Here is a 16,900-nt window from a genome sequence, read left to right on the forward strand (position 1 = left end):
GAGATCACATATCCTTAAAATATCCTCCCTCGATTTCACCATGCCTGAAATTACTAGAGTCAGCATTTGAGCTTGAGGCATTAGTCATCCTGAAGGACCATATTTAATCATCCAGTACTATTTTCCTTTTCACATAATACAGGTAAAGACAGAATATTAATTTAGAAGTTGTTTTTTTGGTGCTATGATATGATAGATATCATAGAACAGAGTTGTAGGAGTCAGACCATGTATATTTTCAAAGGAAATGTCCTAGATTGGACTCACCTCTTGAACTTCCTCAGCAATTTAAGGGTCACTGGAGCAACAGTGGTCAGGATGAGGTGATCCTGTAAGAAATATATGTGGAGAGAGAGTGGGGTGCAGGTTAAGGAGCGGGACTACTCACCTTAAGGCAGTTAGGTTGGGATGTCAGTGGGGCTGCCCAGAGAGCTCTTCTGTGACTCCTGACGTTAGACATAGCTGACTCAGATTGACTCCTACCCTGGGAATCTGGAGAGCCAGACGTAGCTAATTTACCCACCATGGAGTTCCTACTCCTTTGGGTGCTACCTAACTCCCAGGGTTAGGCACTTTCCAGGGAAATGAGATTGCTGTGATTGGTTTAGACAAAGCACCGGGAGATGGCACAGGGTTCCTGACTAGTAAGGCCTTCCCTTAGAAATGGCAGTTGGGGTGACAGTGAGAGGATGCTGAGTAGAGACTTGAAAACCTTCTCAGCCTCCTCCCCTAATTCTGTTCTCCTCCTGAGAGTTATTGTTATAAGTTGTAGAGCCTCCACATTTGTTTTTATTTATATAAAGTTGTACACAATAGACTTTAAAAAAAAACCCTAAATGCAGTCATACTGTAATCTTTGTCCTATGTTCATTTTTTCCCCCATTCATTTACTGTTATGGTCCCTCTCCCATGTCACTTCATATAGGTCTCCTCCATTCTTATAAAAAATTGTGTTCTATACCATGAATATGAATGTGTGCCCATTTACCCTTTGTTATCCACATGGATGGTGTATAATGAGATCTCAGCATTAGATGCCAAAACCAAAACCCTTAGTTTCTCCCAGGTTCTCTTCCTGTCATTATCAAATGACACCAAACAAATCTTAGAAGTCCCTTTGATTCCTCTCATTGCAAGTGTTGTTGCCTTTACCCCATGATGGTGTTCTAAATCCATCGACATCTCCCCCGCCTCGTCAAAGCTGCCATCTCTGTCCCCAGGGTCTTAAAATAGCTTCTTAACCAGAATTCTGTTTCATTCATGCACTTTTATATACATTTTAATAATAATAATAATAATAATAATAATAATAATAATAATAATAATAATTTCACAATTCTCTGAATTTTTTCTTATTATGAGGAGGGAATTACTGGACCAGAGCATGGGATGGGGTGAGTGAGAATTCAGGGGTTGGGAAGAAGCATTTGGAATTGTCCTCATGGGAGATGAGAGATGAAGGAACTGAAAGTATCCTTTCCCTCGAGAAAAGATTTTGTATTTCATCCTTTTGCCTAAGAGCAGGCTTCTAAGACATAGGCCTTTTCCAGAAAATTGGTATGTTTTAGCATTTAGGTTTTTCCTTAGTGAGTTCATTAGTTTGTTCAACAGTATGCTAGTTTTGGTTTTCTCTTTGTTCTTTGAGACTGTATGCTAGGAAAATAATGCACATTTAGTTACTGGGGACCAAGAAGAAGATAGGCTCAGAGGAATCACCTGTATTGTGGTTATATTTTAATCACAGTCATGTCTTCTTTTGCCAAACAAACAGACTCTCAAGTCCTTTTCAACCAAAGTATGGTACTTGCCATAGTTTATTTTTAATATTCAAGGTTTATTTTTCAAGTAGCAATGTAGTATATTGTTATGCCAGTGAACCCCAATAGTCAAACCTTCCTGTATCCATGGGCCTGACCATGGGACTTTCTTTACCAACGGGATATTGGCAAACATGATTGCAACAGAGGTTCTAAAGTGCTTATGCCTTAAGGTGTTTTGTTATACAACAGTAACAACTGGTATAATCAGTGCCAGATGTAGTCTATGTGCTTTAGAATATCTTTAGATTTGTTAGAAAATTGAGTGATGTACCTCTACCATGCAATTTGGTGGCTTTTTTTTTTGTATGTTTGTTACTAGGGGCTGAACCCACCAGAGACCCTAATTCTTTTTATTTTGTATTTTGAGACAGGTTCTTGCTAAGTTGCTGAGGGTCTTGCTGAGTTGCCCAGGCTGGCCTTGAATTTGTGATCTTCCTGTCTCAGCCACCTGAGTCACTGGGATTACAGGTGTGCACTTGTCACACCCAGCTTGTTTTAGGGTTTAAACAGGCTTCCTAAAAACAGAGATATCTAGTAATAGGATAGTATTATTTTATTATAAAATTAAACATTACTACTTGAAGTTTTATTTAGAAAAGTAAAACCGAGAGTCTGTTAAAAAACAGATGGGGTTAATTAGTAGAAGATAGGAAAAATACAGCATTTATCTAAGATTGAGATTTGTTTATAATTTATTTAAGGTCTTTTTTTTTTTTTTTGTACTGGGAATTGAACCCAGAGGTACTCTTACTGAATTACATCCCTAGCCCTTGTTTTATTTTTTTGAGTCTGGCCTTGAGTTTATGATCCTCCTACCTAAGCATCCTGAGTAGCTGGGATTACAGGTGTGTGCCACCATACCAGTCCTTACTTAAAGTTTAAAAATTCTTAAATAAAATTTATTTAAAATTTTTAAACAAGTTATTTAGAACATCATAAATTAGCAAATCAGTAGTTATTTTAAAGCAATGAATCTACAAGTCTTAAGTATATCAACATAATAGGAAATATTGTTTTGGAAGAAATATAATTGGATGTAGTTAATGATTTTAAAGGTAAATTATTTTAAAGAATAGCATACAGAAATCACAGACATGAAAGTGTACAGCTTGCTGAATTTTATATCAGATATAAAATGTAACAAGAGCCCCTAAAGACATGCACGTCTGTAATTATAGTGCTCATTATGTAAATTACATAATTTTAGAAAGTAATAGAGCATCCAAATTAAGCTGGCTTTTAAGAAAGCAGGTAATTCATTGTTCTTATGATTGAGTAGTGGAGGAATTCTTTGCAATGGCTTGATCTAGGGCTCAAATATAGTCATTTGCTATATGATGACTTTTGGTCAATAATATACCATGTATACAATGGTGATCCCATAAGATTATAATGAGCTGAAAAATTCCTATCGCCCAGTGACATGTAGCCATCCTAATGTCATTGTGCAACAAAAAGTATAGCATATCCAGTTATGTTCATTCTTTTTTTTTTTGGTAGTGGAGATTGAACCCAGGAATATTTAACCACTAAGGTGTATCCCCAGCCCTTTTTATTTATTTATTTTTTTGAGACAGGGTCTCACTAATTTGCTTAGGTCCTCACCAAGTTGCTGAGGCTGGCCTTGAACTTATGATCCTCCTGCCTCAGCCTTCTGAGTTGCTGGGATTACAGGCATGTGCCACCATGCTTGGCCATTATTCTTGATAATGATCACAATCATTACTGGTTTATGTATGAACTTAATACCGTACATCTTATTGTTATTTTAGAGTGTGCTCTTTCTGCTTATTAAACAAATTACTATAAAACAGCATGTTGTTATGCCAGCAGCAGCCTCATACCTGGTATTTACTGAGTTTCTGGATTGCACCCTTTTCTCTTATACTTGATTTAATCTTATGTCCTTTTGCTCTTCATGGCCTTGGGGGCAACAGGCTAGGTCACATAGCTACCATATTGCTCAGGTGTGTAGTAGGCTATACCATTTAGGTCTGTGATGAACACTCTAAGATGTTCACACAACCATGGAATTGCCTAATGAACATTTCTCAGAATCAATCCCCATCATTACACAATATAGAACTGTAATGTGATTTAATTTCAGTTTCTCATTTTCAGTTCTCAGGTTTTCTTCTTTTGTTTGCAAAGAAACTTCCAGCAGCTCCAGGGCTGAATCCTTCTTCATTTATGTCCAGAAGGAAAGAGAAAGTTCTTTCTGAGCTCTTCCACTGAAAAAGAAGTGCACCTACCCCTGAACCAATCATGGAGGCTAGGGATGGGGTATTACCATTCATTTAAGCCCCTTAGTGCCCAAACACTTGAGACAACCTCATTTTAGAATGGGGAACAGCAAGTTGCAGCAATTGTAAAAAGCAACAATTTATGATCACTTCTTATTGCTATTTATTAATTAGTTATATACTTACCAACAATTTATCAAATTTATTACATTGAAATACAAAATTTCCTCCTACCTGGCTCATTTTTTTTTAAAAATTTAGGTTTGTAGACAAAAGCCTTCAGATTACTTATGACTAAGTCACTCCATATTATGTTTCTACCACAAGTTAAACTTTCTTGTCCTTTAAAAGACAAGAAGAAATAAAGGTCCAACTTAATTCTATAAAACTTGGTCCTGGTTCAAAGTGACATCACGGTTTTTTTAGCACTGTTTTTGGAATGGTTGCAGAACACTAATGGTGTGTTTCATTTTCTGCAGAAAGACTATAAAAGAGATTTGGAGACTGAAATTAGAGGGAAAGGAATGCAGGTCAGCACAGAGACTCTTGATGTGCAGAGGGCTAAGAGAGCCTCTGAGATGGCCAGCCAGGTGAGGAGGCAGCAGACACCAAGTTTCAGACAAACACTAGAATCCTCTCACACGGAGTCCTCTATGGAATTTCCAGAGCATAAATGTGACTTCCACTTGGGTGGCTTTGATGTTCAGATACATAAATACTTACCTTGTTATCAAAGGTAAAGCAAAGCACTAAGACGAATTTCTGTTCTTCTAGAAGCAATATAAGAAAGACTTAGAAAATGAAATTAAGGGGAAAGGAATGCAAGTGAACGTGGATATCCCAGATATGCTTCGAGCCAAGAGGGCATCTGAAATCTGTAGCCAGGTTGGTAAAGAACGCAGAAGTTTAGAATAATGTCCTCTAATATCCGGTCACCATGTGCTTCAAGTGTCTTTATGATTTGTACATTTTTGAAGGCATTGCAAAGTCAATACACTCTGTTATTAAGAAATCATTGGCCAAATTTAATTAACCTTACTAATTAAAAGGACAACTGTTTTTTTTTTTTTATTATTCAATTCAGGAGACTTATGGAATGCCAAAGGCCCTCTGGCCCCCTGTTTTGAGTCCAAGAACATTTTGACCTTTTTTTTGGACTCTGTTACATACTTGGCTTGAATGTTCTTTGCTCATTCTACAGAAATATAATTCCAAAGAATTATGTCTTTTGACCACTTCATGTGAATAGTCCATTGTATTAAAATATTCAGCTCCAAAACAAATGGCAGTGGCTAAAAATGCACAAGGTATCAGGTGAAATTTAATATGAAGTAAAAATTAAGAGCTAAGCTTTCTTGGTAAAATTTATATTTGCCAAGTATACTTTACCTGTCACATATCCTTAAAAAAAATTGAAAGAGACAATGACCTCAGAAGTAAATATGTATGGAAGAAGAAGTTGCTTACAAAATCGGATTTGGGCAAGAACTTTCATTAATGATTAGCATTTTTGCTGTAATATTTATATAGAAAAGAATGAATCCCAATGGAAAAAATAGTAGAGGGGATGAAAAAAATTAAATGTTATAGAAAATTGCACAAAGAATTAAATTTGATTAATGGAATTGTTGAAAGTAATTTTTGACAAAATTTTGTCAAATTTTTAAAAATATTCTGGTTAAAAAATAAGCAAGAACCCTAAACATCAACTGGTTCAAAATGGAAGCATCAAGATGGCAGAGTCCAAATGTCAAAGTATGTTTCTCAACCTCCTCGGAGTACAGCAACCAGATCGGTCCTGAAGTGCATGCTTTTCTGTCCTCAGTGTTCACTTCTTTGCATACAAAATTTACATATTTGCATGCAAAATTAGATAGTTTTGCCCTGGGGATCTACAGGCTAAAATCAAACAAATAAAGTATCACGAACCATGATACGTACTACCTGAAAGCAGAAGAATCAAGAGTAAAGGTTTCCCAGAGGAAGCAGCTCCTCAGCTGCCAGATATCCTGCCTGAAGCATTGAATTTTTGAGTGTGCCACTAGAGTACATCAGAATTTAAGGGATTTTAAGTGCTTGAGGCTACAGTGAAATCCTTAAGAGATTGGAATGACACAGTGCTGCAGTTCAACAGGAACAGCAGTTACTTTCCTTAATAAGCAGCAATATGCCATCATAGTTAACTTCACTAACCAGAGTCCCTGACCTTCAATCCTAGCTCTGACACCGACTAGCTGGTATATGATACAGATGGGGATAATCATAGGTACTGCTTGTGGGATTGGTTAACTAAGTAAATATGTGTTGAGTATTTAGAGTAATACCTGTTACATAGCAAGTGTTATGTGAGTGCTGGTGCAAAGTACCAAGTATTGCCCAGATTTTATTGAAATTTATTGTAGCTCATTGGGTGGGTAGAAAATTGAAATTGTTAAAATATTAACTATAAAAATACTTGCAGTATGTTTTTCCCAATCATAGATCTTTGTCTAAAGTAGAAAGCAAAGCATAAATCTAGAAGCATGTAGAGAAGTAGATATGGAGATCCAGACTATGTGGAGCAGGGCCTGAGGTGCTCGTGGAAGAGCAGGTCCTAAGTTTAGGAAGTGTTGGAACCCACTGGAATGGGGCTATATCCTAACCAAGGTGAGGCTGTCCCACTTGATGGTTTGCTCACTGCCTTTATTTTTGCTGCTGTGTCAACAACTACTTTGAATCTTAAGATGTGACTCTGAGTCATGTGGGAATGGAGGAGTGGGAAGAAATGGTCCCATTCTTTCCCTTCCTCTCTGTCTCACACACATTTTTATTACTTTTTATTTTTAGAAAAAGTACAAAGATGAAGCAGAGAAAATGCTTTCTAACTATTCCACTGTGGCAGATACTCCTGAAATTCAGAGAATTAAGACAACTCAACAAAACATTAGTATGGTGAGTAGCGATTATAGGTTGAGTATCCCTTATATGCAGTGCTTGGGACCAGAAGTATTTTGGATTTTTAAAAATTTTGTAATATTTGCAAGTATATAATGAGATATGTTGGGGAAGGGACCTAAGTCTAAACATGAAATTAATTTCAGATGATGTTTCTGGACACATAGACTGAAGGTAAATTTTATATCATACTTTAGAGGCACTGATGTTTTGTTTGACAACCTATCACATGAGGTTAAATATGGAAGTTTCCACTTGTTGACACTCAGAAAGTCCTAGATTTTAAAGGATTTTGGAATTTTGGATTAGAGACGCCTGATCTGTATTTCCTTTTAGTTGCCCATTGAAATGTTACATTTTATAAGAAATGGGCCTTTTCTCCTCATTGTCTTGTGTGTGTGTGTTGTGTGTGTGGGGGATTTATTTGAGTTTTTCCATCAAATGTATTTTCTTTACTTCTTCAAAAGTACCAGGTATTCTCATAAGTTATGACTTATCATGATTGTTTTGGAATTCCAGATTCAAATTTTATATTAGGTACAAGTGACAATTGTTAACTGAATTTTATAAGTTTAACTGAGGAAATAAGTTGAAATCTTCCATACAGATTTTTCTTGAGGAAGATGAAAATAGTCACATGTAGTGATTTTCTTTCTGCTCTTTGATTAGTTGCATGGAGGTTTACTAGTACATAACTCATTCATAGACTTTCATATTATTATTTTGAGAAGTAGAATGACTTCAGCTGGGTTTGCTAAGGTTGGGCCTAGGTTTAACAGATGTATGAACCTGAATTCTATTCTAAAATTGTGAAAGTTGACCATACAGTCAATTTCATAATGTAACATTGGCAAGTGTCTAATAAAAAAAAAATGTAAATTCTATTCAGTTTGAGGAACTTTTCCACTTCCTAAATTAATTGGCCAGCTTTAGCTCTCAGGGTATGCTGCTCAGGTACACAAGAGGGCATGCTGTGCTGAGAAATGGAAAATTCTCACTGGAAGGATCAGAGGATGAGGCTGTTTTTTCATTTTGACTCCTGTGATTTTATGGCATTCCAGAGGTTTAGCTTTGATGGGGGGGGGGGGCAGCAAACATTTTTCATGCCTATTCTTTCTCTCTCCCTGGGATTCACTGGATTACCAAATGTCAAGAAGGGGAGTAATTCTGTCATGGGCTTTTCTTAGAATTACTGGTTTTCAGTTGAGCATTTTTGCTTTTTTGGTGGCTTTGTGTCTGAAAGGGGTAGATGTTGGTAAGGATGGAGAGACATGGGGGAAAGTTAATGAATAAGGAAGAGGAGGAAAATAGACTTTGAATGAATGTTGCTATTGATGATAGAGCCAATATTTTCTTGGAAGAGAATAAGGGAATCCTTGAGCTTGGAAGGATGGTGATAGCTTAAAATTTTACACCACTTTTGAACCAAATGCTAATTGCTTAGTGAGCTTTTATAATGTACTTTTTGATTTTCTCAAATTTGCATGTGACATAATCTGCAGCCAGCGAAGGTACCTATCATGCTGTAGAGCAAGTATTAGAGGGTTGCTTGTAAGGTTGTGGAATATGGAACCCACGTTAGACTTTTATTATCATGATGGGTTATTTAATCGATGCATATAATGTTGGTACTCATAAATAGAAGCAGCAACTCACAGAACTATAAAACTGAAAAATGGGTTTTCTTTTATAACAATAGGATCTAGGACTTGAATTCTAATAAACTTATAGTCTTCCTTTTCCTTCTTTCATAATAAAGGTATTTTATAAAGAAGAAGTAGGAGCTGGCACAGCAGTAAAAGATACTCCAGAGATGGAACGAGTGAAGAAAAATCAGCAAAATATTAGTTCAGTAAGTTCTTGATCACATTAACTATCCTTCCTGGAAGCAAATGGAAGCTAGATAAGCATTTCTAGTTTTTTACTCAGCCAGCTGCTTTTCCCTTTTTCCCCTCCACTTTACCGAAATAAGATTTCATCAAATATCAAAGGCCTACCTTTCAGAATGAAAACTGTAGTCTTGTGCCCCTCAAACCTGAAACAGCATTTCATTTTGATCAATCAGAGTAAAGAGAACATAGGTCATTTTAATGAAATCTGGGATTATGTTTCCTCTTTCGGAACAGAATTTTCACTGTATTAAATTGTGTAGAGAAAGGATGCATTTTAGTACCTCCCCAGTACTTGGAGGCAAGAAACTTTATACCCTGATAGAATGATCAAAGGCTCTAAAACATTTATTTAGTGACTTCAGTGAAGGTTTAGATTTAAAAAAAAAAAAAGAGGAGCCGCGGTCGTGACTCAGCAGTAGAGCGCTCGCCTTCAATCTTCAGTACCACATAAAAATAAATAAAATAAAGGTATTTTGTGTAACCACAAAAAGAGTAGCCGTTCATTTTTACCCATGTTGGTCACGTTTATATGCTTTTTCTCACACATCTGCCCATATTTCTGTTTCTAGCCTCATTTATTCTCTATTTCTCTCAGCAAAGAAAACCACATGCCTTCACTGCAAATTGTAAAATAACTTACCCTCTAACTACTTTTGGATGGAGGGAAGGCTGGAAGAGGTGCTTAATGTTTTAAGTTAAATTTTCTTCCATTCTGTGCTTGACATTTACAATGGATAATTGCTATCCTCACTGATAGGTATTCTTTCATGTGCATTTAATTCGTTGGTTTCTTGTTAATGAAGTAAAAACAGATTCTTTCCTTAAATTCCCTATCTCTTCATCTTCACCCTTGGAGACACTACCTTCCAGAACTTTCCTTTAAGTAATACAGGTAGAACTGCCTTGATGAGACTCATCTAAGGGTAACTCTGGTAGTTTTGTGGCTTCCTGAGAACAAGAACGTGTGCTGGCATTTCTGGAGAAAGTGTAGGAGGGGCAAGGTGATGCTGCAGTAAAACACACTTTAAAATCAAATTCTAAAACTTGTGCAGAATGCTATTGCAATAAAACCTTTGTAGCATGAATGAAGCCATTTCCTGAAGAAGGCTGGGCCTGGAGGCTGGAGGTGTTAATGAGTGCATATGAACGTGTTGCTCTGATCTCTGCATCAGGACCCCACATCAGACAGCACTCAGATCTGGTAGAAAAAAATTAGTCTGGGAAAGAAACTTAAAACGTTTATTTCCTTCGCTTCCAAATGATAATATTTGAAATGTACCTATCAATGTACTGGGATATAAATGTTCTGTAGTGTGTGATTCTATAGCCTACAGTGAAATGACAGTGCCATTTTGATTAGTTTAGAGCTCTATGAAAAACTAAAATGTTCATCTTTAATCATGTTGAGCTTCTCACCCGGGGAAAATCACACAAAGTGGTACGGTATATCATTTCTTCCCCCAGCACCCCTCAGCCTCTTCTAGCAGACAGTAAATGCATAGCTCTGTATCTCCGAGGTTGGGCCATAAACTCCTGTTTAGTATTCAAATGGAAAGTTGCCCTTTCAAGATTAGCCAGATCTGTCAAACTGAGAGGTGATTCACTAACATTTAAACATCTCGACATTTTCCACCTCCGAGTACAAGCCTTTTCACTATTAGCTCTTTGCTAAGAACTGCTTTTGAATTTTATTTAGAAGTCATCTGTCTTGCTGAACTTCCAATTTAACTGTTTCCGGTCTGGACTCATAGTGGCATTGTGACTCGTGCTGAATCCACAGGTGCTAAGACATAGGTGACCTCTGAGGTATTGAGGCATGTGTTCATTATAACAGTCAACCTGGGTTGCAGACTTGGTCATTTTAAACATCACCAAGTGATTTCTAGAACATATTTTGTGTAGATTTAAGTCTGCTATATTTCAACTTGTACTCCGGAAGTGTAGCCTGTGCTGCCTTATATATAACAGAGGCACATGTTCTTTTTCTTGAACCCAATCTTCCATGAATTTTTTGGATATATGAAAATACCGCCTAAAATGAGAACCCCACTGATAGTGTTGTAAGTTTAAAGAGCTGTTTCCTGCCATGTGCATCATTGTGTGCTGGTGTTGATCTGCTGGTAAACATTTGACAGGGCAGCTTTGGGATGAAGTGGATGCCAGGATGCAGGGACTTTTACCTAACATGATTGCTGGGGGAAAACACTTCTGGTCTTTCCAGCCTTGACCTTATAGTAATCAGGACACATTTGTTTTGCTTTCAGTACATTTTCCTCCATCTCCCCTTTTCTCTTCTTCTTTTTTATTTTTTTGTGGTTGCTTTATCTCCCCCACCCCCATTCTGGATTATTTGTGTGCTCTCAGACAAGCGTGTTTCAAGACACTATGGCTAACTCAGTTTGCCTTTTGCCTTTAAATATGTGTTAAACTCTAATTAACATATTAATAAATTGAAACTCATAGAAAATAATACACTATTGTTATTATTTAATTTCCAAGTTCTTTTGTGCATCTGCCTAATCATAATTTTTTTTAATGTTTATAAGCAACATTTGCTTATTTTAATTAAGGAACTTCTATAGTGGTGGATAGATGAATAGATATAAATTTACTTGTATTTCAGGATAAAGAAATCCTGAAAGCATCAGATAAAATAAAAAACTGTCTTCCCATTGAGTAGTATTGGAATTAAAAACTTCAATTATGTAAGAGTTACAAGTAAAGAACACTTAACTATTTTTTTTGTGTCAAATACAATTAATACTATATTTTTATAAATTATTCAGGTGAAATACAAAGAAGAGATTAAGCATGCAACAGCCATTTCTGATCCTCCAGAGCTAAAGAGAGTTAAAGAAAACCAGAAGAACATCAGCAATGTGATCATATTTCCTTAAGTATTTTTTTCTATTTTATAGAATGCCAATATACAATGAATGTATGGACCTGTGCAGATAAACTGTCACTAGAATGTATGCCATTGCAACAGGGTCATTCCTTCAAAGTGCAGATAGCATTTCACACATCTTTATGTCCTCCCCATATACAGCCAATGCTTCATGGGCTTTTGCTATTAAGTGTCAACTTTATTCTTGTTCTTGGGGGAATTTGAAGGTGAGATTCACTGTAAGGTCAGGGTTTGGGTTGGTGGATATGCTCAAGGTCTCTAGAAGAGACAGACATGGAATAAGTAACTGTTACACATTGTTTAATTGCTAGCACAGTAGTCTTTATTGAGTGATCACTATGCTTTCTGAGTACTCTCCATGCACTCTCTCATTTAATCAAGAGAAATAATACCTCTTGCAAAGTGCTATGGAAATACAAAGAAGGAAGATCTTGAAGAGTTAGATCTTGAAGAATTCATCATGGTTTGGGTTGGATTTTGTGAGGAAGGACCTTTTCTGATAAACCGATTATGGTCAGGCTCCAAGGCTCTAAGAAAGAGAGGAAAAGTGGGATGAGTAACCGGGATGAGGGGTGACAGGGGATGATGGTGGAGAGGGGAGCTGTGTTAAAAGTGATAGAGTTATAGCACCCAGTCCCTGGGTTTTTCTATCATGTGGTTCATGCGACATGTGGCATTTGAGATAGATATCAAGTGCCCCCGGGTACCCTGTCCATGACTTAGTGATTAAATTGTTTTAATGTACATCTTCTTCTAAAAGATGAGTAACTAGTCTTAAATCTAGGGTAGACATTTAACACTATCTTAAAACAACCTTATTTAAAAAAATTAAGCCAGGCATGGTAGCACATCCCTGTAATCCCAGTGACTCAGGAAGCTGAGGCAGGAGGATCACAAGTTCAAAGCCAGCCTCCGCAACTTAGTGAATCCCTACCTCAAAATAAAATATAAGAAGGGCTGGGGATGGAGCTCAGTGGTTAAACACCTCCAGTTTCAATCCCAGGTACCAATATATATGTTTACTTTTTATTAATTATATATATTTAATAAAAAGTAATGCTATTAATAATAGCATAGGTATATGATATAGGTGTGGCATCAGAAAAATGGTGTGCAAAGGGCAGAAACTGAAGATAGGAATATGGACCCAGACCTTATTTGCAGTTTAAGCCATTTGGCCCTGGAAGCCCCAATTTTCTCATCTATAAAACAGGGAGATATTATTGTAAAGCACATGGAATGTTTGCCACCAATAGAGATTAGACTAAAACTTTCCTCACTTTAATTAAATCATCTCAGTCACAGAAATCTTCCTAAGCTTTCACACTACATACCATGGCACAAAGAAATCCTCTCATTGAGAACTTCCAAAGAGGTTACATCAGAAGGAGCCCAACCCTTTTTTGTGTATTTTCCAAGCTTCTCAAACTTCTTTTCCTTTGCCTCTGGAGAAACTGCATTTCAAGTTCATGTTACCTGCAGGTGTACCACGCTCAATTTAAACTCTGAAAAAAATCACTAAGACTGTCCCTGTGGCGTTTCTTGCAAAGGGATTTCAACCTCGAACTCTGCTTTTGCCATTGTTTCTCTGTGTTTGATGCTCATTTATTTCTTGTGGTATTGTGGAATCGCTGAGAAAGCTGACTACAAACAATGGAATCTTATCCCCCAGCTAAGAAGGAACACTTCTGTGTAGCAGGTCAAAAAAATTTCCATAATGCTGGGTCAGAGGGTAGGCATTCCAGTGTTGGAACTTTGCAGACAAGGGAAGCTGAAGGCTTATGGTTTCTTTAATACTGCAGTCAGACCTAGAAGTGGACACCTAGGATTTGTGTGGACACCTAGGATTTGTTTGTTTTTGTTTTTCTTTTGTACCAGGGATTGAACTCAGGAGCACTTGACCACTGATCCACATCCCCAGCCCTATTTTGTATTTTATTTAGAGACAGGGTCTCATGGAGTTGCTTAGCACCTCACTTTTGCTAAGGCTGGCTTTGAATTCTCCATCCTCCTGCCTCAGCCTCCAGAGCCACTGGGATTACAGGTGTGCGCCACTGTGCCCAGCCTTGTCCCTCCTTTTTAATGATAAGAGTGCACAATCATTGTTTTTAAATATAAGATGGTAATTTGATAAACACTTCAGTGCTAGGAAGCAACAAGTTCACAGAAAAGACAATTCATTATTATGATTAAGATCAAACTCAGATGGGCCACCAATAAATAATACAGTTGGAAGAATAGCAATGAAAGGTTTAATTTAAAACATTTGACAAAGAAAATCTGAGAGAGTAGGATCATTACAAAAAGATGCAGTCTATTAGCAATACGTGTTGCACTGTAAAATCCTAGTGAAGATTCTACTGATGAGTGCCCTGTGGCCACCTGACATTTCTATTAATCAGTCCCAACATATTGATTCACATTGGTTTCCTGTAATCACAATGCATTTTTCACCTTGTCCTCCAGCTCCAGTATAAAGAGCAAAACTATAAGGCCACTCCGATAAGCATGACCCCAGAGATAGAGAGGGTGAGGCGAAACCAGGAGCAGCTGAGTATGGCAAGTAGTTTCTGTTTTTTTTTTTTTTTTAATAGTATATTGAACAGTCCATATTCTTATTTTTTAAAAATGCTCTCTGTGACGCTTTAAACACATTCGAATGCTCCTTTACCCAGACACACATTGAAGGGCACTATGATTGTTTCATGTAAGTCCCAGAACCTTGGGAGTGTGAATTAAGTACCCAAATGTGCCAGGCATAGTCCTGATCATTGGAACACAAGGATGGATAAGACCCAGGGCCTATCCTTGTGTGTCTCATAGTTTATTGGTAAATCTTTGAAAATGTGTTAGGGTAGGGACCTGGAAAGCAGGATCTGTTGTCAATTGTGGGAAAGAAAATATATCTATTAGAATAGGGTAAGGGAAATCCTGCTTCATTGGCAAAATGGAAAACCATTCTTCAACCATTCTTAATCTATTGAGAGTAAAGCAGTGATAGCTAACAATTATGAGGCACCTCTACTCTGGGCTGGACCCTGTGCTAATATTTTACGTGAACCTGTGAGTTCAGCATTATTCGTTTCTCTGACAGGTGCACATGGGAAACCGAGTCTGGAGATCTGTGGACATGCCAGGAACCCACAGTGGGCAGGAGGAGAGCTAGAATTTGAACTCTGGCCTCTTGGTAGTCAGAAATACCTTCTAAGGGCCCCCAAATAGTTATTTTTTTTCATTTTTTGCCCTTTTATGGAGTTTTCCCCCAATATAAACAATAGATATTTTCTTTCAAAAGCAGTGACTTTGAAAGGCTTCATTATTTAAGAGCTTGTTGCCCCAGGTAGAGGAGAAAAATCAAGCTCAACCTTATTTATCCTTCTCATGTCCCTGGAAGGTGGATGAAGTAGGAGATCTTTTGAAAGGAGAAGCTCCAGGGTCAGTGTTCTATTGTCCTGATTTCCTTCTGGAGTTTTCTAAGCATGCTCCTGTTTATTTCCATTACTTTCATCTATGGAATTTGCAGTTACTTTTGACATGGAACAGCCAAGTATTTTCTGTTAACTCCTTTTAAAACAATATAACCAACATTTTGTGGTTACTAACTTAGACCAATTAGGATCTAGAAGAAGATATCAATAGGAAGGTTGACGTAGAGGTACTATTAAAAAAAAAAGTGTCTAAAAGGTGAATTTTGAGTCTCGTCCTCCGTGTCCATTCTTCTATCCATTAAAATTCTTATTTTTCCTCCACAGGTAAAATACAGAGGAGAGATTAAACAAGCAACTGCCATTTCCGACCCACCAGAGCTGAAGAGAGTGAAAGAAAATCAGAAGAACCTCAGCAATGTGGGATCCTCTCAGTGATTTTTTTTTTTTTAATTTAAGATATCAAACGTCATGCCCATACATAGGTGAAGGGACTGTAGTTCCACGTTTTCAAAACTTTGAGTTGATATTCTATTCTCAGTGGCTTAACAACTTCCCTGAAAGAATTCAAGGTCCCAGCTGATGCGGGGTTCCCTGTGCCACACCATGATGTTTTTTTCCTTATGGGTTGTGATTGTCCTTATTTTCTCTTCATGCTGAACAATGCCGTGGTTCCCCCAAAGGGAGGCAGGGTTACTTTCTGTCATCCTGCCCTAAAATCCCTCTCTCCCACTCTCTTTTTGAGTTGCATATGTTCTTATTCTCCAGCCTCCTCCGGCCAGCCCCATTTCCCACTCTCTCTGATTATTACTGTATTTCAGGGCAGTGTCCCGGGAGAAATGATAAAGTGTGCTTGGTTGAACAGAGCACAGGAAACAGGGCCAATTTATGGCCCCTTGAACTGAGGCTGGCAGTTTTTACTTAGACACTGACTGGTGGTCTGCTCTAATTCCCCTTTGTTTATATAATCCATGGATGCAGTTCATCCAGAGAAAAATTCTATTCTGAAGTCATTAACATATAGATTGGGTTCTTTGGAAAAGGAAATTTGGAAATCTATTGTATTCAAAGAAATCTTTTCTTCTTCAAACACTTAAAGTCATTTGGCCAGTTTATGAAGCAAAGGCAGGTTATGGTTTGATACTTTTCCTAGCAACTATAGTTTGGAGAAGTTAGATGCTCATGTTGTCCTTGATGTGACCTCATTACTTTCAACCAGGAACATGGTTATCTAGAAGGAGGAATGGAGGACTGGGAAGCATGCTAGCCTTTTTATGGATGACCACAGTCACCTGTTTAAACACATCTTTATAAAAAGTTCTACCATAGTTAATTCTTAAGAAACCACAACTGTGTAGGACCATTCTATATGGACAAGAGGACCTGTAACTAATATCCATGAGCTCTCATAGTCCTCCGTGTTTGAAGGCTTACTATAGATTTAATGATGCTATGGTCATATATTTGAGTATGTCCACAGTGATTCAGACAAATGGATACTATTATGGGATGAAATAAACTTAAAGAAAATAGATTCTTTAAGATGAGCATGTTAAGTATGACGAGACTCCTGATAGTATGCCTTTTTTTAAAAAATAGATTTTCTTCCTTAGATAACTCTTTAAAACTAAGCACTGCTAGCCTCCTGTTTAATGGAATTGATTCACAGTGCTCTACT

At 37.4% G+C, this 16,900-nt stretch overlaps 1 protein-coding gene across 4 annotated transcripts in view; it reads left to right on the forward strand.

The window, feature by feature from the left end:
* Nebl (nebulette) overlaps nucleotides 1-16,900 on the forward strand; it is a 329,606-nt gene that overhangs the window by 285,722 nt on the left and 26,984 nt on the right. The window contains exons 16-22 of one of the 4 annotated variants that reach the window (XM_076831543.1): nucleotides 4,543-4,653; nucleotides 4,838-4,948; nucleotides 6,890-6,994; nucleotides 8,757-8,849; nucleotides 11,676-11,768; nucleotides 14,264-14,356; nucleotides 15,550-15,642. The exons of the other annotated variants lie outside the window; for them this stretch is intronic. Coding sequence (XP_076687658.1) covers nucleotides 4,543-4,653; nucleotides 4,838-4,948; nucleotides 6,890-6,994; nucleotides 8,757-8,849; nucleotides 11,676-11,768; nucleotides 14,264-14,356; nucleotides 15,550-15,642 — 699 coding nt within the window. The remainder of the gene's footprint in view (nucleotides 1-4,542; nucleotides 4,654-4,837; nucleotides 4,949-6,889; nucleotides 6,995-8,756; nucleotides 8,850-11,675; nucleotides 11,769-14,263; nucleotides 14,357-15,549; nucleotides 15,643-16,900) is intronic. 4 annotated transcript variants of the gene reach the window in all.

This window comes from Callospermophilus lateralis, chromosome 13 (genome assembly GCF_048772815.1).
Source record: "Callospermophilus lateralis isolate mCalLat2 chromosome 13, mCalLat2.hap1, whole genome shotgun sequence".
In the NCBI taxonomy this organism is placed as follows: domain Eukaryota; kingdom Metazoa; phylum Chordata; class Mammalia; order Rodentia; family Sciuridae; genus Callospermophilus; species Callospermophilus lateralis.